The following is a 24,760-nucleotide window of genomic DNA, read 5'->3' as shown; positions in this document are numbered from 1 at the left end:
GTATGACAACATAATGAGATTGGCAGTTTTATTTTCAATTCCATGGCTAATGATCCCTAGCATGGAATTTGCCTTTTTCACAGCTGCTGCACCCTGGTGGGTCAACATCATCATTGAGCTACCCACTATGACTCCAAGGTCTTGTTCCTGGTTGTTCATTGTCAGCTCCTGAGTCACCTCTGTTGCTGGCAACAGGCCAAAAGGAAAGACGTCCCACCAACGCAGGTATGGTTGCTAAATGGTATGGTTTTATTGTACATGGTGCATGCCTATGTCTAAGAAGGACTTTACTATGTTGCTATGGAAGCCAAATAAAATAAAGTTAGAGAATGACAGTGACATATTCTAGAACAGGGGTCAGCAAACTTTTTCAAGAGGGCCGGTCCACTGTTCCTCAGACCTTCTGGGGGACCGGACTATATTGGGGGGGGGGGAGTGAATGAATTCCTATGCCCCACAAATAACCCAGAGATGCATTTTAAATAAAAGGACACATTCTACTCATGTAAAAATACGCTGATTTAGAAGGCAATTGGGCTGGGGCAGGCCCCTGGGCCTTAGTTTGCCTACCCATGTTTTAGACTAGAGCATCTTGTGATGTTCAGTGCTGAGCTGCCTCTCCAATGTTTCCTCAATGAGACGAAAGCGATTTATGAGCCCTTTTTGGAATTTTAGTAATGGCTTCTTCAGTCCTGATTCTGTAAATACTGTGGACATGCTGTACTGTTAGGTCTTTGAAAAATATAGACAAATGTTTACTCTTATGTATAAAAATAGCATATCAGGGTGGTGGCCTTGAAGAACACTTATATTTCTTTTTAAATAAAGAGAGAGAGAGAGAACCCAATAATAAATGCAGTTCTGAATAGATGTGTACGAGTTTATAAAACTTTTAATAATGCTAGTTAAAATGCACAAATCTTAATTCATAAATACAAATGAACTAGTACAAAAATTAAAAAGGGGAAATTGATTCATTTAGAAACACATTGAATTCCAATGGCTGCCTCTTGTAGGATTAAATGGGTTGTTATCAGTGCAGTCAGAACGATTTCCAAAATACTAAATGCTAATCCAGTAATGCTGCCTAGAAGAGAATGCACATTCCTCTAGCTCATTGTGAGGAACTAAATAAATCTTTGGTACTGTAATAAAAAGCAGAAGAAAAACTCCAATAATTAGTGCGGGGAGGAAAATACACACAAACTAATGTTGAGAATTTTCACATTCATGCTTCAAAGTGTAATCAACTTTTCTTCTCTATCGAAAAATGTATTTAAGGCGCCATCATAGCCTGCAACTAGATACAGTTGAAGTAGTTAAGTTTACAATAAAAATTACTATGCATTTGATACTGACCTTCATGGGTGAAGAACACATGTGATATGATTGCAGGGGGGTAAGAAGGGAAGATCTGTTTTATAAAAAGTTTGCTAAAGGAGATTTGTTAAGGTTCCCATTTTAAGTGAGAGCACAGCAGAGGGGTTTAAGTTTTGGTGGGTTTTTTTAAAAGAAATATTATACTTATTATTATTTTTAATTCAAACTATATTAGGCACCTCTGGAACAAAGAGTAGCGATTTCATTCACACACCCCCAATAGATATTTGAAATAGCTAAAAACAAATGCCAATCAACAACTGACTGCTCCACACCTGATGGCAGCTTCCATACCATAATCAGCATAACTGCATCTGTTCCAGTGTGACTATGATCACAGAAATCAACAGTGATACATCATCACAAACAATGCTTCAACCCGAGCAATGTCCAGCTTCAAGCCTACCCGCGCTCTCAGGACAGATATGGGCCATCACCCAGTGAGAACCACCCCTTATTTTAAGCGGCTTGTATCTAAAGAGTTTAAAATTAGTCACATCAGAAGTGTATTTTCAGTCTATGGGCTCTGTTCAGTGATCATTAAAATATATTTACAGTATGCGCATTATCAGTGCATAAGGAGAGGACATTGGAAGCAACCCAGGTACTGTGCAAGCTCCATTCATTTCCATGGAGCTTGAGCAGGATTCCCCTTGGATTTCTCCCACTGCCTATTAGGACAGTGCAAATTACAACCTCTCTGGGGGACAAATCTGTGTGTATCTCTTAACATGATAGGAATGTCTCAAAGCAAAGTATTACAGAAAAACATGGTTCACAAAGCTATTAATTTCTCTAGGTACAGCAAGTCTAGAAAGAGCAGCATATCATGCTTGTGCATATTTGCATTTGAACTAGGTATAGTAAACTACTTAACCGTAAAGTCTTCTACCTTAAAAAGAAAGGAATACTAAGTAAAAGTGACTTTTTTTTTGTTAAGCAGTCATGAAAGGAAACATCACAATCAGCAACTGAGGCAGCAATACTCCTTGCTTTTGAATAGCACCAGCTCAAGAGGAATATAACAATCTAAAATAACCAGGCTTTGTGGTGCTTTTGCAAGTGTTTTTGTCCATCTTTTCACTGTGATGATCTCAAAAAAACCCCAAAAACCTAAAAATTACAACTTGAGTTCAGGACTGTCTCCTGTGTTAATGTCTCCTGCGTCCACCTTCAAAAGCATGATGCTCTTTGTGAGCTGAAAGGCAAGATGACACAATTATTAAATATGCAAGTATTAAATACATTTTGTTGATTAAAGTCATTTGGACAGCAGACTCTGCTTCATGCTACATGCACAATTTTTACTTACGTTTATAAAAAACTGCTTTAAAAGATGTTTGGGGCAAAAGTTCATAGATCTTTTCTAGAACTGTAGCTTCACTTGCTAACGATGCGTTTACATTCCAAACTTGAACAACATCTTCCCGATCACGGACACTGACGCTAACTCCTATTACTTCATCACCTGCCAAGAGAAAGCATCATCATCATCATCATCATCATCATCTAAAAACTATCTTTGTTACTGGAGCCAGTATGGACTCTTAACCCCAAATCAAAAACACACCATGAATAAAAAACAACAAATTAGTCCTAAAGGACATGTTGTGAGGTGGTGGAATTTTACTGTAAACATGCTTTTTGTTCAACTTTCCCATGTAACTGGTATAAATTCTACCTCAATAATTAAGACCTATAAATAGGTAACTTTAGTATTAAGCTTATCATAGAGATTTTTGAAATGTGCTGCTCTGTTTGTGCTTTTGGCTTGGTTTTGTTGGGTTTGACTGAACCACAGGGGTTTGGGAGATGGCAGATAATCCAACCCTGCATGGCTTTCCAAACCAATCAAATAATAACATTATTTTATTTTACTACCCATTGACACATATTACCGTAGATTCCGGCGTATAAGACGACTTTTTAACCCCAGAAAAGAGGTTTAAAAGTCGGGGGTCGTCTTATATGGGCAGCACGGAGCGGAGCCCGCCTGCTGCTACGGCGGCAGCTCCAAAGCAACAGCAGCCGGCGGCGGGCTCCGCTCCGGGCGGCTTTCTCCCGGTGCGGAGCTGCCCAGTGTATTAGGCGACTGGGCTTATAAGACGAACCCCCAAATTGCAGCTGCCAAATACGCCGGAATCTACGGTACTTATTCTATCACTGTAAAACAGGCATCACCAACCTGCGGCCCTCCAGATGTTTTGGAGATGCCTGCTGTAAAATAAGTGCACCTATAAAAGGCCATTTATTTATTTATGGCTGGAACTATATTGGGTATACAAAGCCGGGGAGGGAGACCAATGAGGCAAATTCAGATTTTAACTCAGAAAAGCACCTATCCTATTTCTAATGCTATTTGCTAGCATTATCCCAAGAAGTGCTACATAAGAAAATATGACACTACAGATAAAAGTGCAGACCAGTAAAAAGGTCACAAACCACATTATGGGGATAATGTAAACAGCTGAGCCCTGTATCTGATTTTTATATATTACATGCACACACAAAAAGACCAAACATGGTCAGGCAGTAGCTGAATGCCTGGCTCAATGCATGTTTTCTCAGAAGACAATCCTGTTAATTTCAATGGACTTTCACCCAGGTAAGTGTATACAGGATTACTGCCCTAACCACCAGTATAATTCTGTCTGCTCTAATTATTCAGGGAGGGGGGGGGACTATTTAGACATCCCAATCACTATATATAGTGGACATAACGTAAAATGGTACAACAATTGCATTGTTTTGTGTTTTTAGACAATTAGAGAGGTCCCAAAATCACTAAGACTAAATCTAAGCATGATTGGCAACACTGATATTCTATTATATGAAACTTAATAGAATTTGTATTTTGTTGTTGAAGGTAAGCCTGCTTTCCGAATAAAAGCATGGAAATCTAGAGATGCAAAGAACATCAGCATGATTCATGAATCTTGTGTGTAAAGCTGGAGCACCTAACATCTCTAGGACCCTGATTGCAGTGTGTGGTGCAGGCTTTCTGTTGGTGCATAATCAGGCACTAAGGGAGGCAGAATCTTTTGCCAAAGCACCAGTGCCTTCTTATGCTTTATTTGTCTTGACTTGGTCAAGAACTACTCCTTTCAAATCATTAACCAACACAGCAGGAGGATGCCTTTCCACTGTTAATGACCAAAAGTGATGGCAGCCAATGAAAGAGCAACCTCTTTCTTCTAGGTTCTCTCTTCTTCCTTTGAGTCACTTTGTGCAGGATCTGTGGCAGTCCTGTTCCCACTCTCTGTCCACAAATACTACAAAAAGCGAGCAATGCTGATATGTCAAAAGTAGGATGGCAAGTGAAGACATTTACATTCTTTTCCTGGCAAGGATCAAACAGTTGGATAATTCTCTTGGATTATGGAGGTTGCCTGAACGAAGTTGGAGAAAATCAATCCCTCTCCCTAGGCTTAATCAGGCAAAGGGACAATGCACTTTGATAGGATGAAAAGTGTCAGCAGGGGATTTTTATTTGTAAGTTGTGCTAGCAAAAATCAAGACAAAAGCAAATAACAGGAAGTACTTTCTCACCTCCTGCACAGCGGTCTGTAAACTGTTCCCCAATTGTAGCAAGCAACAGCTCTTTCCAAACTGCAGACTAGCAAAAAAACAAGAAAATGAAGAACCTGGTTACGTTGCAGCAAGTATTCCATTTGCAGTTTGAACAGCTATATTGTCCACAACAGCCACAACATTATTCTGGTGCATTTTATTACAATTTCACATAAATTATATCTATACGTTTAACTTGAACATATTCAACGGGTGATATCCAGCTAATTCATGCTCAAAGCAGAACCATAAAACCAGTGGACTTGCCCATTAATTTCATAGGGTCTACTTAAGAGTATGATTTAGTTGGATATCACACCAACTTCAATCAAGACTTCAATGATCATGCATCCAAATCTGTTCTGGAGCAAACCAGATACTATAGGCAGAAAAGAGGGCAAAAGTAAAAGTGAACTTGATATGCCACCTTTCACTTCCCTTAAGGAGTCTCAATGCGGCCAACAATCTCCTTTCCCTTCCTCCCCTACAAAAAACACTCTGTGAGGTGAGTGGGGCTGAGAGACTTCAAAGAAGTGTGACTAGCCCAAGGTCACCCAGCAGCTGCATGTGGAGGAGCGGGGAATCAAACCCGGTTCACCAGATTACGAGTCCACTGTTCTTAACCACTACACCACACTGGCAGACATAAAATGCCTTGAGCTGTCCATGATAAAAAATAAAAAATAAATAAAAGGCCATCTGATTATACAACTGAAGTTTAGTGTGAGTGATCCTTTACTGTTAAATAAGTAGACCACACGCACCTGCATCACCATAACCAACGGGGTACGACTATATACAATGTTAAGCACGTACCGTATTGTCTTTGGGGACCTTCATTTTCCACACACCTCCCTTGGCATTGCTTTCTTCTTCCCTGAGTTGTGAGGAAAAAACAAAGCTTGGCTGCACAGACTGGCAATTTTTTTACACCTAGGTACAGTGCAAAGGCACAGATTCCAACAGCCCAGAATCTTACCTATTTAAACATAAAACATAAAAATAAATGCAGGTTTTTAAGCTCTGAAGCAGGGGGAAATTTGTAGGGAATTCTCAGAATGTAGGAAAGGACCAAATAGGATGCCTAATGGTCAACAGGTCAGGCTTTAGTTCAAGCATAGGCAAACTCGGCCCTCCAGATGTTTTGAGACTACACTTCCCATCATCCCTGACCACTGGTCCTGTTAGCTAGGGATGATGGGAGTTGTAGTCCCCAAACATCTGGAGGGCTGAGTTTGCCTATGCCTGCTTTAGTTCTTCACCCCTTCCCAAGCCAACACAATAAATCAGTCAAAATAATAATAATGGAAAGCTTATTCATACTTTATTTAAGTTGCAGGACTTGAAGTACTTTGAGAAAAAAAGGAAACCTATTGTGCTACTGTTCTCCAGCACCTGCTGCCTGAAACAACTGCTTCACACTGCCTAACGGTAGGCAGACTCTGAGTAATCTGCTGGTGCATGAAAAGATTTTTCTCAACATAGCCTGATCATACCTAAACATGTATTTATCACTGATCATATCCAACAAGTTTGTCCCAATAGTGCAAAGACCATTTTCCTGTGTGATGAGACTTTTCTCCCCTCCCTGCCCAATCTGCTTCAAAGGGCTGGAGGAACCTCTAGAACAGATTGAAGGATGCATAGGGAGAGGACATCCTGGTGCACAGGTGAAAATCTTTGCACTAATAGAATAGCTTTGTTGAATACAATACTGCAATTTAGGTAACCGTACTTCAGAACCTAACAGTTATGATACAAGTATACATTCTAGTGCCGTTTAAAGCAAAATCTGGGTTGTGGATAGGCAGTTCTGCTGGTGAAAGTTTCAGAATAAGTGAAAACGGCAACGAAGGCACGCAAGTCTATGGTTTATTATATATAATAAATACACTCCTCAAACATTATTAATTATAATCTTGATTATTATACCACATTTCATGAATTAGAAGACAAAAACAAGGCCACTATCAAAATAATTAAAAGGAAATGACTTAGCTGTGACATTAGTGCTACCCATTTTCCCCTAAAAAAAAAGGGACTGTGAAACTTTTGATCAAGGGGACTTCAGAAGAAACAAGCACATTTTTTCAATTATGGACTTCAACCTATGGCCCCTCTTAGATGCAGCTTTCAAATACAAGTGCAGGTATGAAAGGAAACAGAACAGCTTTCATTTCCCTTTGGCATCCTTCTAGCATAGAAAAAAAGGGAACAAATCCCTATAAGCAAGTCTAAAATAATTTCGGAAGAGATAAAAACACTTGCCCAAACATACAGCTCACCTTGATCTTGGGTATAATGACTTTTTGCATCAGGTGCGGGCAGGACTTGTCAGCAAACTAGGTGAGACTCACCAAAGCAGCAATTTTATCAAGTGTTGCTCACTTTTGCAATCTGCCCATGTTTAAACCTATACTGTAGACTGGTGCAGCCCCTCGTAGCATTAACTTCCTGAGTCTGCAAGATTGGCATAATGGTTTGTTGCCTTTCCCCATTGATGGCCAGTACTTTTTTCAGAACTGCAGCTTAAGCAGCAAGTGTCTTTAAAAAAACACACATCTGTGTTTTTTTAAAAATGTGTTCATTTGTACAGACTGTTTTATGATTTACAGTATTTGTCTTGCTTTCCTCAGTAGACTCTTCTCATGGTTTTAAGGGAAATACATTGTGCATGTAACAAGAACACGTACCGCATTTTGGTCTTAGGCTTTAAAAAGAGCAGGTTGTCAGCATCAACATCCAAGTAAGCAGAAGTTTGATTCAAGTCAGCAAGATCCATAGGAGTGTTTTGTTTTTGTTATTTCTATAAATACATTCATTGGGACATGAGTGGCGCTGTGGGTTAAACCACAGAGCCTAAGGCTTGCCGATCGGAAGGTTGGCGGTTCAAATCCCCACGATGGGGTGAGCGCCCATTGTTCAGTCCCAGCTCCTGCCAACCTAGCAGTTCGAAAGCACCTCAAAGTGCTTCCCGCTCCAGCGGTAAACGGCATTTCTGTGCGCTGCTCTGGTTCGCCAGAAGTGGCTTAGTCATGCTGGCCACATGACCCGGAAGCTGTACACCAGCTCCCTCAGCCAATGAAGCGAGATGAGCGCCGCAACCCAGAGTCGGCCGCGACTGGACCTAATGGTCAGGGGTCCCTTTACCCTTTAACTTTATAAATACATTGGACATGGCTACTTCAGGCATGTCCAAGACCTTGAGCACACCCAGCAGGATATTGCACTTTGTGAGCATAAGATGTGCCCCACCACTGCCACCCACAAAACCCCACTTGTATCTCTGCATTTGTATCCATTTCAAAGGTGGTCTGCCACATGAAAAAGTGATCTACTGTTCAAGAAACATAAATCCAAAGCTTCATGCTGAGAGAGGGCAATTGATTGCATAGTTCCCTGAAGCCCAGCCTTGTCTATGCAGCACTTGCCACAAATAACCAAAATTTCAACATATTTTAAATTGATTTTGCAAAGCCTACTTTTAGGCAATTATATGCGAAAATCGTATTGCATAATATTAATGTTTTAAAAACACCATGGGCAAACAAAAACCATTTCAGTGTAATTTATCATGTTTACTAAACATAGTTGTTGTCGTTTTTTTTAAAAAAAATAACCTTCTGATCATCCCCCTCCCCCCGCCTCTCCACTTTTTTTCTATCCCTCCCCCCCATTTCTTCTAACTTACACGTAAATAAGCAAATAATGAATGCAGTTTGTGCCCAGAGCGCCATAATAATGTGAATATAAACATACCACAGCGGCCGTCTTTCTCCACGCATTAAATGATAACTACATCTCAGAGGCAGGTTTGTCACAGGAGGAATATTGTTATAAACACTCCAGAAGATCTAAAGAGAATTATTACACTTCGTAAATTCACACGTAACAGCATGGCATTTCCTTGCTTTGTTTAGCTCTGTGGTACAGCACATGCTCTGTCTGAAAGAGGTGCCAGGTTCAATCGCTGGCATCTCCAGATAAGGAAGACCACCCCCCGCAAGAGAGTCACTGCTAGTCCAAGGAACTGACTTGGTATAAGAGAGCTCTCCATGTTTGGAAATAGGAAACAGGGTTTGCTCTTGTTTTTTCCACATGCTCCCCTAACCTGAAGGATAGCTGCACCAAGACTTTTTGATTTCCTATATGCCCTTCACCAGAATATGCCAGGGTGGGTTACTATAAAATACAGTCCAAGACCATTACAGTGATTTAAAAAGCAATAACCAAGTGAAACAGTTTCAAGCAAAATGCAAGGTATTGGAACTAGACCCAGTTGTGTTTCCTAAGGAAGCTGGTTTTCTTCCACCGTGGTAGAAACTGAGCCACTAGCCTACAACTGATCTTCAATAATGCAACAGTTCTGTATTCAATGCCCTCTCAAATGAGCTTGTAAATCACCACTTAAACTTGCAGCTCATAACTTTCGGCAAAACAACTAACACATTTTAAAGTAAATTGTAGCTATAATGTTATCTTCATAAAGAAAACAAGGAACCCCCAACTTCTTAAACAACAAGGGAATTGAGTCAACAATAAGCATCTTAAACAATGATTTTAAACATGACGTTTTAAGCATGCTTTTTTAATTATTATTTTTGAAAGGACAATTATCCAATATACCTATAGCTAACTACAGTAGTTCTGCATTGAACATTCAAAGGGTTGTATCCAATGAAGCCATTGCACAAGCAGAATGAATTCTGTTTCAGCATTGAACCTTCACCTTCCCTTTCATGTGCCTCCACCCCCCCATCTGCTCTGTGGTCTTTTTGTTTTTCTGAGTGTACAAATTTTTGAGTGTGCATGGGGGGAGTGCATGGAGAAGAGAAATTCTGTTATGCCACTAGCTGCTACTAAGAAACTGGGTAAGGGGAATCCTGGGGTGCAAAATCTTCAAGACAACCATGTGCAGATATTCCTACCTGGCCTTAACTCCCCCAAACTAAAGACTATGGGTGGTATTCAACTAAGTTCTGCTCACGGTGGACTCAATGAAATTAAAGAATGTGAATAAGTGATGTCCAGTGATTTCAACAGATCTGTTCTGTTCTGTTAGGAGACTACTCTGGGAAGAATTTCATGCAAGACAATGTACAGCTGGTTGCATCTAACCAAATCACTGTGTGGGGGAGCAGCTTCCACTTGCGCAATGGAACTTCTCCCCCCACAAATATCTGCTCTAAGGGACCCCCCAATTCTCCAGAGCAAGTTGGGGGTGCACACTGGGGGGGGGGGAGCTACGATCCAAGGCATGAACAGACGTTGTTCCACTCATGCAATGACCTTGTTGGACACAACCTTGAATCAGATCATTACAATCCCTGTACACTGAGAACAAGAAGTACAGCACAACTTTCAAATGCAAGAGCAGGTTGCATTTCTGCTTCCAAGGCAGCACTGGAATTTCCCACAAGATAAGGGAGAATTATTCAGTGCCTTTTTTTGCTTGTGGGCTTTCTCATGTTGATGTTTGGTCTATACAGATTGGTGGCTCCATTTCTGTCTTCCTGAGTAGGCCTCAAAAGATGGGGAGCGGACATGGCAGCAGGAATGCAGCCTGGGATTCTGTGCATCTGGACTGCAACATAGTGACAAGGCCTTTACATCACACGGCCTCCAATTCCTTTTGTTTCATGCACTAAAATTAGTATTCACAGAACCCCCGCTTCCTGAAAATGAGCACTTTCTGTGTCTGCTTGACACTGTGATGAGACCAAGTTAGACTACACAATAATTTTCTTTGTTTTACTATAGCACTGAGGAATTCTTCTGTTCTCAGCTTCAAATTTTTGCCCGTTTATCATAAACTAGCAGAAACTGATGCTGGATTCCCTACAGTTCAGCAACTTATAGATCCATTCATGACAAAAAATATTTTTTAAAAGTAAATTAGTAAATGTGTGTTCTTGTTTTTTTTAAATAAACTATACTTTTAAATTTAACATACAAAGAATGATCATTTTATTAGGGGCAAACTCAGTAATACATAATAAGTTTTCTGTTCCTGCAATAACAATGACTTTAGACCTGTAAAGGGTGTTTGCAAAAGCATTTCCCCCCTAATTTCTACTGATCGTAATACAATGCCTTATCATAAACCAAACTGACTGATTTTTCAAATGTTTTGTTAGATTAGAAGTTACATCTCAGCTCTGGGGGAAAAAAACCTGTTTGGTCTATTGATAATATATGGGATTTTATATTGCAACATGAAATTCTCATATGCAGCATCTTTGTTACCTGTACAGTTTGTACTGTGTAGATTTTCTTTAAATTTGATGCACATTCAGCAGCTGTTGTCCCTGGAAGTGACCTTGAAAAAAAGAGAGAGAGGAAGAAACCATATAAATATTCGGTATAGTAAGTGAACTCATCAGATTTATGAAAAGAAACACATTGATATACAGTGCTACCTCTGGTTATGAACTTAATTTGTTCCGGAGGGCCGTTCTTAACCTGAAACCGTTCTTAACCTGAGGTACCACTTTAGCTAATGGTGCCTCCCGCTGCCGCCGTGCAATTTCTGCTCTCATCCTGAGGTAAAGTTCTTAACCCGAGGTACTACTTCCAGGTTAGTGAAGTCTGTAACCTAAAGTGTTTGTAACCCAAGATGTTTGTAACTGAGCTACCACTGTAATAATAATTATAATAACACAAAAGCATGCTTTTAAAATACATTTATATACAATGAGAACAGGTACCATAACTTACATCATGGAAGTTGACATGGTAAATGGTGAATCTGATCAATATATTTTGGTGGGGTTTTTTTAAAAATCAATATATTTGTGTGATCATCCAACTCTGCTTCACAACAAAGCTGTGTCTTTGAGAATTACCAATACCACGGGATTTGTGGGTGGAAGGGAAATGGAAGTCATTTTTTTAAAAAACCCTATTCTGTTTTGAAGTCAGGTTTGGGGAGGGTGGTTACATCTACTGTCAGAAGGTGATGATATAGTTTATTGTTTCCCTCTCTCCCTCCCCCCTTCCTTCCAATCCTCTTTTTCAATTTGGTTAATTCATTTTGAAATAGAATGCAGTTTTTATTTAATTTTATAGACATTTTGTCGTTGTAATTCTGCATAAGTTCTATTTGAATCCAGAAATTTCCCTCTTTTTTCTAAACTATAATCACAAGCATTGTTGTTGTTAAAAGAAAATAATAATAATAATAATAATAATAAAACAGGTTACAAACGCTTCAGATTACAAACTCTGCTAACTTGGAAGAGTTACCTCAAGTTGAGAACTTTGCCCCAGGATGAGAACGGAAATCCTGTGCTGGTGGCGCAGCAGCAGCAAGAGGCCCCACTAGCGAAAGCACGCCTCTAGTTAAGAACAGTTTCAGGTTAAGAACGGACCTCCGGAACAAATTAAGTTCATAACTAGAGGTACCACAGTATTTTGAACATATTCTGCATCTCACAAGGCTTAAAGAAGCATTATTCTCACAACACAGGGGTTTTAATAAATTATTCTATTCATTTCACATCTGTGCCACTAGATGGCCACATTCTATAAATCTAGCAAGACCCTCTCTATAGTGAGTAAAATCCAAGAATAAAAGCTCTTTTATTCTTTTATCTATTTTATTCTTTTATCATGGGACCCCGTTCTCATAATGAAACGGGCCATGCAGAGGTCTTAAATATACCTGCATACATTTCGTACAAATACAGTACAATATACTTCTGGTTAAGTTATCCATATAGACAGTGCTTTTCTTCTAAAAATGTTTGGGGGATACTCTCATTTTCCTACTCATATTGAAATACTGCCCCTCAATGAGGCCAAACTTAGATTCACAAAATGTTTACCCCTGCGTACTCCCCCCCCCCCAGAAAAAAGCACTGGATACAGATACCCTGGAATACTTTTTATAAGAGACTACAGTGGTGCCTCGCAAGACGAAATTAATTCGTTCCGCAAGTTTTTTCTTCTTGCGAGTTTTTCGTCTTGCGAAGCATGGTTCCCCATAGGAATGCATTGAAAATCAATCAATGCGTTCCTATGGAGACTGTCCGGGGACAGAGGGGAAGCGCCGCGCGCCTTCCCCTCTGTCCCCGGACCTGTTTAAAGCAAGGGGCGGAGGGGAGAAGATTGCTTCTCCCCGTTGCCTGCCCCGCAATCTCCGGGGACAGAAGGGAAGGCGTGTGCGCCTTCCCCTCTGTCCCCTCTTTTGAAGCAAGGGGAGGAGGGGAGAAGATCGCTTCTCCCCGTTGCCACCCCTTGGTTCAAAAGGGGTCCGGGGATCGCTTCTCCCCGTTGCCGCCCCTTGGTTCAAAAGGGGTCTGGGCGCGCGTGCCTTCCCCTCTGTCCCCTCTTTTGAAGCAAGGGGCGGAGGGGAGAAGATCGCTTCTCCCCGTTGCCGCCCCTTGGTTCAAAAGGCGTCCTTGGTTCAAAAGGGGTGTTTTTAGTTCCAAATACTATTTCTGTTGATTGGAGAAACACTCGGTACATTTGCAGATGGCAGAAATCTTAGCTATCTTAACTATTTTTAAAGTATGGGTAGAACAGAGATTATTCCAGTAATTTGCCTCACATAGCAATGAACCACATGTCATTTTACAACAGCTTGAGAAAACTGATTTCTCCTTTGGTATGCTGAAGAGAGATGCTGAATCATCTTATTACAAACTTAACTAGAAAATGCACATGCACTCAAGTTAGATTTCCCCCAAACTGATAGCTTCTAGTTAGCTACCTTAGACTATTAACTTCCATCTGCTGCACCTAATACAAAACAGATTCCAGAGAACCTACTAGTGATCTACTAATTATTACTATCACAGGCTTTTTTGGTAAACTTTCATAAGTTGTATTTTAAAGGGGGGAAATACCCAAATAGGCAAGAATTGTAAAAGACATATGATTCACTGCAGATTGCCTCAGACAATGCTACGAAACAGCATAGTTTCAGGATGCTTTTCAGGGGCAGTCCCACCAAACGCACATTACGGGGATCCACTTTAGAGGTTACTAAAGCCGGGTCAGTCATCTCCAGGAAAGAACACAGGTGGTGTAATAGTCAAACCTGTTGAATGGTTTAAATTTTAGGTTTCATTGTTGTTTCACAAGATTTGTATGTCTTTAAGGGCCAGAGAAAATAACATGACTGTCAGGGAACTGCCATTGGAGCTAGAGGCGGAGGCAAGGCTCCAAAGCGATGCTGGAGAAGGGCCCAGTAGGGAGAGAGGCAGCTCATCGGCTGGGGAAGGAAATCAGCATAACACCAGGGATAAAGGGGGGCAGATGGGGGAATCGGCGAGGGGGGTCCAGGACTCCTCGCCGGAGACCAGCGGGGAGAGCACGGGTCCTCCGCTGTCCACACCCACCCTGCGCAGAAGACTTCCACGCAGGGAGAGTAGGCGGAGACTTGGCGTCAAAGAACTTCTTTGCTGGAAGAGGTTCAAGAAACGCCCACTGACGGATTCTGCTAGCGACTGAAACAGCCACGAAGTGAAGGGCTGTCCAGACAGAAAAGGTTTAACCAGGCAACCCAGCCAGGAGTGGCGGCAACTTAAGCACGAGCAACCCCCATAACCATTACAATGACCTAGTTTTACAGCTGTGAAGCAGTATAGCAGGTGCTGTTATGTTAATTAAGCTGTTCGGTATAGTAGGTCACACTTACTGATATAATGTAATTTAGTGTAAAAGGATTTTTTGTTTTTGTTATTTGTTGTTAAACTAAGCAAAAGTTACTTTTGCGTTTCTTGAATGTGTGGTCTCTCCAGAACGCCTTCTGCAGCCCAACTAATCTGTGTCAACAAAACAAAACCTAGACAAAGGACTCCTGGATGATCACGTAGCAGCAGTGATTAGAAGCAGAGACAGATTGACTACAACTCTGCATCCTAAAAGTGGCTGGGCCATGCCCCAGTAGTAAAGCATACTCTTTGCATGCAGAAGGATCCCACATTTAATCCCTGGCACCTCTAGAAAATGCTGGAGAGACCCTTGTCTGAAATCATGGAGAGCTGCCAGTCAGTGTAAACAATAGAGAGCAAGATAGGTATAAAAGGTAAAGGACCCCTGGGCGGATAAGTCCAGTCAAACTTGACTATGGGGTGCGGCGCTCATTTCACTTTCAGGCCGAAGGAGCCAGTGTTTGTCCGCAGACAGCTTTCCAGGTCATGTGGCCAGCATGACTAGACTGCTTCTGGTGCAACGGAAGCCAGAGCACACAGAAATGCCGTTTATCTTTCCGCCACAGCGGTACCTATTTATCAGCTTGCACTGGTGTGCTTTCGAACTGTTTGGTTGGCAGGAGCTGGGACAGCGCAACGGGAGCTCACTCCATCACGGGGATTTGAACCGCCAACCTTCTGATCGGCAAGCTCAGTGGTTTAGACCACACCCGCATCCCTAGCAGTGCTAGATAAACTAATGACATGGCTTGGTGTAAGGCAACTTCCTATGAGGAGTGCAGCCCTGTCCAACACAGGCTGCATACTAAATCCTGGATTACCCACCCTCACTAAATAGAAACAAGCAGATGGGTGCAAAAGAGGGTCTGCCTGGCAGCCTTGGTGTATGAATTTGCTTCTGTAAGTGAAGCTCCTCTTCTGTTTATAGAACTAGTACCTTAATACATACACATATGTTGGTGTGAAACAGACCCAAGTGCTGAATCCATGAAGCAAAATGATCCTCATTTTGAATCTGCAACATAGTGTAGACAAAATGTAGCTCTCCTGCTATATCAGATGGTGAAATATATTTCCAAAGGCTGCCATTGTCTACATCTGGTTATGTCAATGAAAGATTTATCATTAACTTTATAGAGGATTGGCATACAGGCCAGCACTGGGCCCAGGTTGACATTCCCACCTAAATGTTAAACTATTTTCTCTAGCAAACTAAAATACGGTTTGGAAGAAGGGAGGGAGAGACTTGGCACAACAACGTAAGTTTGGCAATATCAAAATGCCCATGAAAGAGTTCCAAGGGGACAATTTAATACTGATGTGAAAACATTCTGTAAGCACTCCAAGGGTAACCTTGGCCTGCCAGGCTGAGAATGGTATTTCAGTGCAAATTAAGTGACTGTAATCAGACAACAGTGCATGCCTGAAACAAATTTTGTTGAGCGGTTCCTACACAGTCTCTTTCAGAAGACACTCAACGCAGTTATGGTGATGACAACAAGTTGTTTTTGGCCAGTAATTTACTCCACAAGGCTTTCATTACTTTCAATTCCTTGAAATTAAGAGGGCAAATGTCAGATGGCCACTGACAGTCACCCTATTCCATAATGAAATAAGAACTAACCTATTCCAGTGAAACTGGAACTAACAACAGCAGAGGATAATATACAACTGATGCCTAAACAACATGTCTATTAAGGGTGTGTCCCTTAACAGCTGCAATTTATACACTTCTGAAATAGTTAGTTGATCTCTGGTTTTAAAATATTCTTATTTTTATTGTATAGTTTTAAGTATGACTGTTGTAAACCACTCCGATATCATTTATGAATAAGCAGTATATAAATATTTGTACAAATTAAATTTCCTGTCACTGAATGAACATGAGAAACCTTTACTTAACATGTTAAAATAAACCTTTTTTGGTTAAATAACATTTGGCTACAGTGCTTTTAACTCACTCATAGTGGGCTGTAGTCAACTTTTATGCAGAGTGCACACACTGAAATTAGTGACCACAACTAACTTAGGTCAATTAATTTCAATAAATCTACTCCAAGTAAAAGATAGTTAACTACAACCCTGTCTTTTTAACCATGCATAACACATACAGCACCATAACCCCCCCACACACACACCCCAGAGAAATGTAAGAGAAGTATGCTAGGTGAAACAAATATTTTCTAAGTTTTTAGTCTACATCATGAATATTTGTCAGGCTCTTTAAAAACGTACATGTACTTTACATTTAATACAAAATTATAATCATAAAATGTGCAAAAAGTGTACGGTTGTATTAAACAAATACAAAGTAAAATCTAACGTTTCACAATTAGCAGAATGTGGTGCAATAGCACGGAGAGATAAAAATCAGATTGCGAAATTCTGGTTCAAGTTACTACTAACATTTCTAGCAGTAACAAAGGTGCCGGGACTCCTGGAAACCACAACCTCTAAATCTGGTGATCCAATATGTGCTAATCCCAGATGTGCATCAGGTTTTGCATGCCTTATGACCTCCCTCTCCCCCCCCCCTTCTGCAGAGGGGAGTGACAGAACAAACTTCAAATGACTGTGCTGCAAATGTCAGGTGTGCCTGTAGGTGGTGATGTGTACAAACGAAGCTTTCTGAGTTACCTCTTCCCTTTTCTTTCTCTCTTTCTGGAACAGAGGCTCCTTGATCACTATAACAATACCATACAGAACGGTACTATGTAGAGCGATGCAGATTCTCATTAGGTTTATTTCTATGATTATGGATGAAATTCAGTGTAGCACTAAGTGGGGAATGTGTGCATGGAAGGAAGTCCACTCACACAATGAGACTTATCCCTTCTTTCCTCCACCCCACAACCCCTAAACTGTTCTGGGTCTTACTCCTTCACTGCTAGCAGCTGGTGGTCAGGGTGTGGTTTAAAAGGCTAGTTAGTATAAGGCCTCCATCTCGAGCTTTCCACTCGCTGGGAATAACACAGGTCTCTAGCTCCTAGTTTTTTCTGCCTTACCTGAACTATCTGCCCTTGGACTGTTGCCTGACTTTCTCCCTAGGTCACATTTGAACCTAGACTGATTCTTGATGCTTGATCCTGGTTTGTTTGGACCAGGGGTTGGCAAACTAAGTACCGGAGGCCAGATCAGGCCCAATTGCCTTCAGGATCCAGCCCGCAGACTGTCCATGGATCGGCATGGGGATTCTGTTCGTTCGGGCTGCACCATTTCCCTCTCCCTGCACCATTCCATTCCCCCCACCCTTCCTCACACACACCTTGTCGGCGCCTCCTCCCTCCCTCCTCCTGGCTTCTCCCCACCCTGCCTAGAGGAGGAAGTGGGCTGGGCTGAGCTGGCTGAGTGCCATTTTAAACAGCCCCTCTCTGGAGCCAGCCCTTTCACACCGCTCATCTTCACTCTGCCGCCGCCACCCTGGTGCTCCTGTGGGCCAGAGAGCGGTGCGGATGAGCTCGCTCTGCCTACCCACAAGCAGCAGCAACAGCAACAGCCCCTGGGAAGGTAAGTGGAGCTGGAGAGGAGGACTACTTGCCCTCCCCTCCCCTCTTCTTCCAGCTCCCCCCCCCCCAGCGCCGCTTCTCCAGCCCACCACAAGGTCTGAGGGACAGTGGACCGGCCCACGGCTAATTTTTTTTGCCAACCCCTGGTTTGGACTGTGCTGTATCTGCAATGCTGCCCTTGCTTATGAATACTTTAGTGAGAGGCTTAGAACTCCTGTAAGTGAGGCCCTAGCATCTGAGGGCACACCTGGACTGTGAACACCTCCTGAATCTATGAGGTGGGTGATCACAAGAGTGGGGGCTTTTTCTGTGGCGGCTCCACACTATTAACACCCCCCCCCCCAGTAGAGTGGCAGCATATGATTACAAAGGCTTTTCAGAAGGCCTTAAATAATCATTTGTTTTGTTTGGCCTACCCTAGCACTGACTGCAATCTACAGTACGGTTAAGGAGCAGGAGTTCCGAGTCTGTTTCAATTTTGTCAGTTACTCTTAGCGTATACAATAATTTCTTATACTTAGTAATTTTATTGTTGTAAGTTGCTTTGGATGGGTTTTGTCTGGAAAAGTGGCATACAAATATTTGTCCACAGGTTTTAGCTGAGATTCCTGCATTGCAGGGGGTTGGACTAGATGACCCTTGGTGTCCCTTCCGACTCTTAAGGAGTCTATGATTCAAGCTGCCAAACATAGCAGCTTGCAAGATTCACCACTTGGCAATCAGGTGGGGTAACTTTGTTGGAAGAACAGGTTCTTCTCTTCCACACAATCTAAATGCCATGAATAGCTAACATGTGACTGGGTAAATAAACTGGTAACTTTTGTAGAATAGCCCGTAAGGTTGAAGGTTGTCACTTTGGCTACCAAGCTAACAACCTTCAATCCACAGAGCTGTTGTGTCAATTGCAGGCTGTGCAGTCGTAATCTGCCAAGTAGGAAGATGCCAAATGTGCTTTGACCCAATGGGGATTCTTCCTACCTCCTGGACCATAGGTCACAGTAATCTAGCCAAACTACCTACCAGGTGAAGCTGGAACATGGGCAGAAGAGAGCGACCAAGATACGAATCAATGACGTCTGCTCTTTCATACTTAGCCTACCAATTACGGTACTCTAATTTCCAATCAGGGGACACAGGTGGCGCTGTGGGTTAAAGCCTCAGCGCCTAGGACTTGCTGATCGAAAGGTCGGCGGTTCGAATCCCTGCTGTGGGGTGCGCTCCCGCTGCTCGGTCCCAGCGCCTGCCAACCTAGCAGTTCGAAAGCACCCCCGGGTGCAAGTAGATAAATAGGGACCGCTTACCAGCGGGAAGGTAAACGGCATTTCCGTGTGCGGCTCTGGCTCGCCAGAGCAGCGATGTCACGCTGGCCACGTGACCCGGAAGTGTCTCCGGACAGCGCTGGCCCCTGGCCTCTTAAGTGAGATGGGCGCACAACCCCAGAGTCTGTCAAGACTGGCCGTACGGGCAGGGGTACCTTTACCTTTAATTTCCAATCATCTAAATAATAATAAACCTCAGCAAGTGCCCAGCTGCCTTGTTCTGTCCTCAAGACTATGGCTTCTAATAATAGGTTGGGGTCGGGTAGGGTCACTGATGTAACCGCAGAAGAAAAGTCTTTTACAAATGTTTCCTTACTGAAAACAAGGCTGTGATGGGAAACGTGCAGTGGGCTGACTTCCTGCTAAAGTAGCCCTCAAATTAGGAGGCACATCTTGAGTGGGGGATTATTTCCTTGTGTGGCACATTACATAATTTGTAGTATGTACAGAAATTTCAGAGTATTCCATTTATGTGAGTCTCACTCACTATGGTGGCATTTCTGCAAGCTGATCTTGGGTTTGTTACCTTTCAGTAATGTCTTACTGTTGGCATCCAAGTAATTAAACAACCTTGGAAGGATTTGTATCATCAAAGACCCGATATTTTATTTTTTCAAAAAACATGAGATACAGACAACTGAAATGAAAGGTGGTAAATATCTAAATGGCTCCCTGAGTGTAATTATGCATGAAACCAACACATAATATAATAGCAATCATAGAAACTCAAGAGTATGAAGGGTTGTTTTTTTAATGAACAAAACAGCTTTTGCTAACGGCTTTGGGCAGTAATTGCCAACATAGTGCCATTCAGAATGATCAACTGTCAGGGGTGCGAGCTGTAGTACAATAAACATCTGGCAGTCACTATGTTGGCCAGGCATAGTTAAACTCCAGCCCTCCAGAAGTTTGGGACTACAATTCCCATCATCCCTGACCACTGGTCCTGTTAGCTAGGGATGATGGGAATTGTAGTCCCAAACATCTGGAGGGCCAGAGTTTGCCTATGCCTGATGTTGGCTATACCCCTGACTTAGGAAGTAAATTACAATCTGGACAGAGATTTGATTGTCTATTCCTGTCCTCTACTTCTGCACGCTTATCTCTCCTTCACAATTCCTGCCCTTAAGAAACTAGAACAAAACTCATTGATACCCCCACCATGGTATATAACCAAATATATATCACCTAAATAATATGTATCTAATCACTGATTTAACTTTTTGGGTACTTCATGTAACTGGTGAAAACTGGATGCTATGGATTAGTCCCGGGAGGAGGGGGGACATTTTTTAAAAAAAATGCAACAATAGGAAAGCACCTAACATCATATTTGGGCCACATCTGGTGAATCCCAACTTGGGAGAAAGGTGGGATATAAATGCATTAAATAATAAAAATGTTGGCTTATAGTGACCCTAGAGATTTCTCGTCACCTTTTGTTGCTTTGTTTGCTTACCCAAGGCCTTTTGAATGGTTTTGCTGAACTAGTCCGGGCCTGCAGACACACTGTGTTTTGGGCACCTTGCTTGCTTCTACAATCAATATATGGATTATACCAGAGGGGTTTGTAAGGTGAGGTAGCTTAGATCGTTCTTTATCCTTCAGCAAGATGCCCTGCCATGTGTTGAAATACCTAATGCAAGATGGCTATAATTTAAAGGCAGCAGGAGCAATCTTGACCTACAAGCTATGAGAAAATTTAAAAAGTATAATTTCCTGATGAGTTTAAGCGGACAATGAGATGGCAGAGATGTGATTTTAGCAGCAAAAATGCGGACCCAGATGAGGAGTGCAGAATGCTACTTCCTTACCTCCTTGCATTTTCTTTCCCAAGTACTTTTGCTGAGCTCCAAAACATCAAGTGACTTTGGTTGTGAGAGGTAAAGGGGCGGCACATCTCACCAATGTGTTCCTTTTGCTGTTAAAATCAGATGCACTTCCCACTATCTTCACGATATCAGAGTTCTATTTTTAAGTACACAAAACTACCATGGTCACATTGTAGCTTGTCCCTTAGTATTTCATTTCAGCAAACCCTTCATTGGTTGTAAAAAGTGCTAACCAAATGCAATTGGTCATAAGAACATTTCAGGATTTATGTAGCTTGCCAGAGAAAGCTGTTTATACCTCAAGGACATGTTTCTTTCTCAAGTTACAAAAGCAGATTGGTACAGGAAAACAAGCCAACCACCTATGACAAGCTCCGAATGGACAGCGTGCGTGTGTGCCATTTGACAAGTACTGGGATATCATGGAGTTATAAAAAGCATAGCTAAAGAAGCAACCAATTGTAGTCTGATGCAGTATAAGAAAGCAAGCATGTCAGTCTGATTTTGTAATGACTGGAGGAGTGGATCTGGAATGAGAGACACTGGGAACAAGTCTTATATGGCTTTGAATCTTGTGGAAAATAAACACCGGATAGAGATTTTAAGAAAGGATTATGCTTTCTTAGCAAAACAGAGAGGGGAACCAAGGTTTGTTTGTTTTTTATAATGAGTGGAGGGAAGGATGGATTCTCAGACAGATCTATTTTAAAGCAGGGAATGAAAAACAAGGTAGGAAGAGATCATGTTGCAAATTATGGACAGTTAAGAGCAGATCAAAGTTTCAACCATAGAAGGATATTTCAAGAATATGGGTTGATATAAAATGAAATAGCAAAGGGAAGATACAGTAGTTAATCCTTTGTAAAAATTGCCAATGCTCACCCAGAAGTTTCACCTGTTGATTGTCTGCCCATTGTAGGACTTTAAAGGAAAGGTGGAAAGGGGCAACCAAGCACGGATTGTAAGGTTTGTGCTGAAATAATGTTTGCCATTGATACATGTTCACTAAGTGTCTTTGTGTGTGTGAAACCTAAGAGTAAATAATCTGCCTTTAATCCAGAATAACTACCACTCACTAGTTCCTTAACTTTCATTATAATCCACTTCACCAACACCATAGTTTCTTACAGGCATGCACAGAAAGATAATGCCAAATAGGATGGTTAATGGTTATTAAAGAGTCATCGGTTTGTACTGTGGCCTGGAATACACACCTTTAAAGGGCGAAAAAATAGTCATTTCAAAATTGTGAATATTACCTATATTACCACTATGCTTTCCCCCCAAGATGACTTCTAAAGTGACTCTGTGATGTGGCACAGAAGAACCTTGCAGCACAATCCTACTTGTTTGTTCAGTGGGAATTACTCCCAGGTAAAAGTGTATAGGATAGCAGCCCCACTGTTCTTTAATGCGTGTGGATGTGCCCCCCTGTGGGGTTGGGTCTGAGGGGAAGACTAGAAAGAATGAGTGGGAAAAACAGCAGTAAGCAGTCTCAAAAGTAAGTAGGGAAAGACAGAAACTGTTTAGCTGGTAAAAGAGGCCTTGGGGTGGCACGGCCCCTCTCTGATATTGGGTAAAGGATTATGGCTAAGTCTTGGCCTCAATTTACGCCTTGTAGTTTTTTTAAAATAAAGCATGTGGACTGCATTGTCCACTGATGCAAAAGAAGTAGCAGTACCCCTTTTAACTTCTTGTCACTGGTGGGGAAAACGGGGTGCACACGACAATAGGTTTCTCATCAAGGCCTGTTTTATGGTACGTGCAATTAAAAAACCTTATTGTTAAATTTATATCTCACCCTTCCTCCCAAAGGAGGCCAGGGCAAAACAAATACTTTGTTTTGTTTTGCTTTAGCTTAGGGAATCCATACCCCTAGGGGATGTATTTCCAGACAGCAGCTGGTCTGAAAACTATCCAGAGAAGGTTGGTTAAATCAATAAACAAACCACCTTAAGCGCTGGGTGCATTAAAAAGAAGTTCCGAAACTGGCAACAAAGGGCAGCGGAGCAGAAATGCCACCCAATGGGATAAAAACACAAGAGCTAGGATGCCCCAAGTTGTTCTAGGTACCTAAGAGGCGAGCCTTTCCCAAGGCAACCCACCGAGTAATGTTGCCCCTTTCCCACCCGACCTTGTGCGTCTCAAACCTTGGGGGGGGGGGGGAAGCTGCACTTGTTGGCTTTTCTGCCCGCAAGCTTGATGCGCGCATGCATTGTGTGTGGATACCAGCGAGTCAGGAAAAGTGAGCCTCTATCACTTCCCTCTAAGAGCCCCTATCACTTCAACACGCTTAACAGGGATGATCCCCCGCTATGGAAAAAGAGGTCTCAAGAGTTCAAAACCTCGCGTTGAGAGCCCTGGAAATAGCGAGGAGGAGAAAGCGAGCCTGAGGGCGCCCAGGGCTGGTTGCCGGGGGGGGGGGGAGTGTGTGGGAGAGCCAAGGAAGGGCAGAAACAGCAGCTCTGGGTGGGTTAAGCGAAGTGAAGCAATCGGTGGGGCTTGGAGTACAGACCCCCCTTTTTTTTCGTTGGCCTCGGCGGAGAAGGGAATTAATTCGCCGTGGGAAGCGAGCTGAGCAGGAGAGGAGGCGGCGGCGGCGAACAAAGGCCGGTCCTACGCCGCCCACCCCACCGCTGCCCCCTCGAGCGCGCCTTTTCCCACCCTACCGGCGCGGGAGAGGCGAGCTCCAGGCCCCGCGCTCTCGCCGCGAGCTCCTTCTCCTCCTCCTCCTGCCGCTCGCCTTCCCCACCCGGTGTGCCGGCGGCCCCGCACTTACTTGTCGAGCCAGAAGGTCCACGGCGAGTGCAGCGGGATCCCCTCGCCGGCGTCGGGCTCCAGGCCGCTCAGCTGCTGCTGCGGGTCGAGGTCGGCCTCGTCGTCCGCCTGGTGCTGCTGCTGCTGTGGCGCCGCCACCGCCGCCGCTGCCGGGCTCGGGGGCTCGGGCGGGCCCGGCTGCCTCTCGGGGGGGCTGAGCGCCATTGCCCTGCGCTTCCTTCGGCCCAGGCTGAGTCAGCGCCGCCTCGCTCGGCGAAAGCCCGCCTTGTTGCGTACACAGCCGGCGGGCAGCAGGGGGCCCTGCCCGCCCGCTGCAAATCTGGCGCGCCGAGCGGGCAGGCCTCGCTCGCTCTGTCGCTGGCTGGGGGGATCTCGCTTATTTATAGCGCCTTTGGCTGAGCGGCGGCCCCCTGCCCCGAGCGGCTTGCAGTCTCCTCTCCCACCCATGTCTCCTCCATTCAATCTCGTCACAGTGGAGGGAGGCGCAGCTGGTCCTTTGAGCAGATCCCGGGGTGGATTTTTGTCACCCTCTCTCTCTCTTCGCTGCCCGCTATTTAACTGGCCATAAGTGAGTTTAAAACCAAGCCGTTACAATAAATTGAATCTGGATGGGTGTTGGTTTTGTTCGAGAACCTGGGCTTCAGATTCCGCCTCGGCCCAAACTCAGCTGCCTTCATTGGGTTTGCCCTATTTACACCAGCTTTGTTAGATGGGCA

General features: G+C 43.1%; 1 protein-coding gene across 1 annotated transcript; it reads right to left on the bottom strand.

Moving 5' to 3' along the window:
• Positions 1–874: 874 nt before the first annotated feature.
• EIF4E3 (eukaryotic translation initiation factor 4E family member 3) lies at positions 875–24,406 on the bottom strand. The gene is made up of 7 exons (XM_081903331.1): positions 24,046–24,406; positions 11,197–11,269; positions 8,710–8,804; positions 5,767–5,827; positions 4,930–4,996; positions 2,693–2,848; positions 875–2,578 (listed from the first exon to the last, which is right to left on the bottom strand). The coding sequence occupies exons 1-7, from the start codon at positions 24,246–24,248 to the stop codon at positions 2,532–2,534; spliced, it is 702 nt and encodes a 233-aa protein (XP_081759457.1). The 5' UTR covers positions 24,249–24,406; the 3' UTR covers positions 875–2,531.
• Positions 24,407–24,760: the final 354 nt, after the last annotated feature.

This window comes from Podarcis melisellensis (genome assembly GCF_964234715.1).
Source record: "Podarcis melisellensis genome assembly, chromosome: 2".
In the NCBI taxonomy this organism is placed as follows: Eukaryota; Metazoa; Chordata; class Lepidosauria; order Squamata; family Lacertidae; genus Podarcis; species Podarcis melisellensis.
The sequence above is the reverse complement of the archived record's forward strand: the minus strand, read 5'-3'. Positions and strand labels throughout refer to the sequence as shown.

What these genes read in the sequence shown, in the direction of transcription:
- EIF4E3 (XM_081903331.1), bottom strand. Translation starts at nt 24,248, where the DNA reads ATGGCGCTCAGCCCCCCCGAGAGGCAGCCGGGCCCGCCCGAGCCCCCG. An exon ending in GGAGAAAGACGGCCGCTGTG is followed by an intron (nt 5,828 to 8,709) that starts GTATGTTTATAT and finishes CTCACAACTCAG; the next exon opens with GGAAGAAGAAAGCAATGCCA. An exon ending in AGGTCCCCAAAGACAATACG is followed by an intron (nt 4,997 to 5,766) that starts GTACGTGCTTAA and finishes TTTTTTTGCTAG; the next exon opens with TCTGCAGTTTGGAAAGAGCT.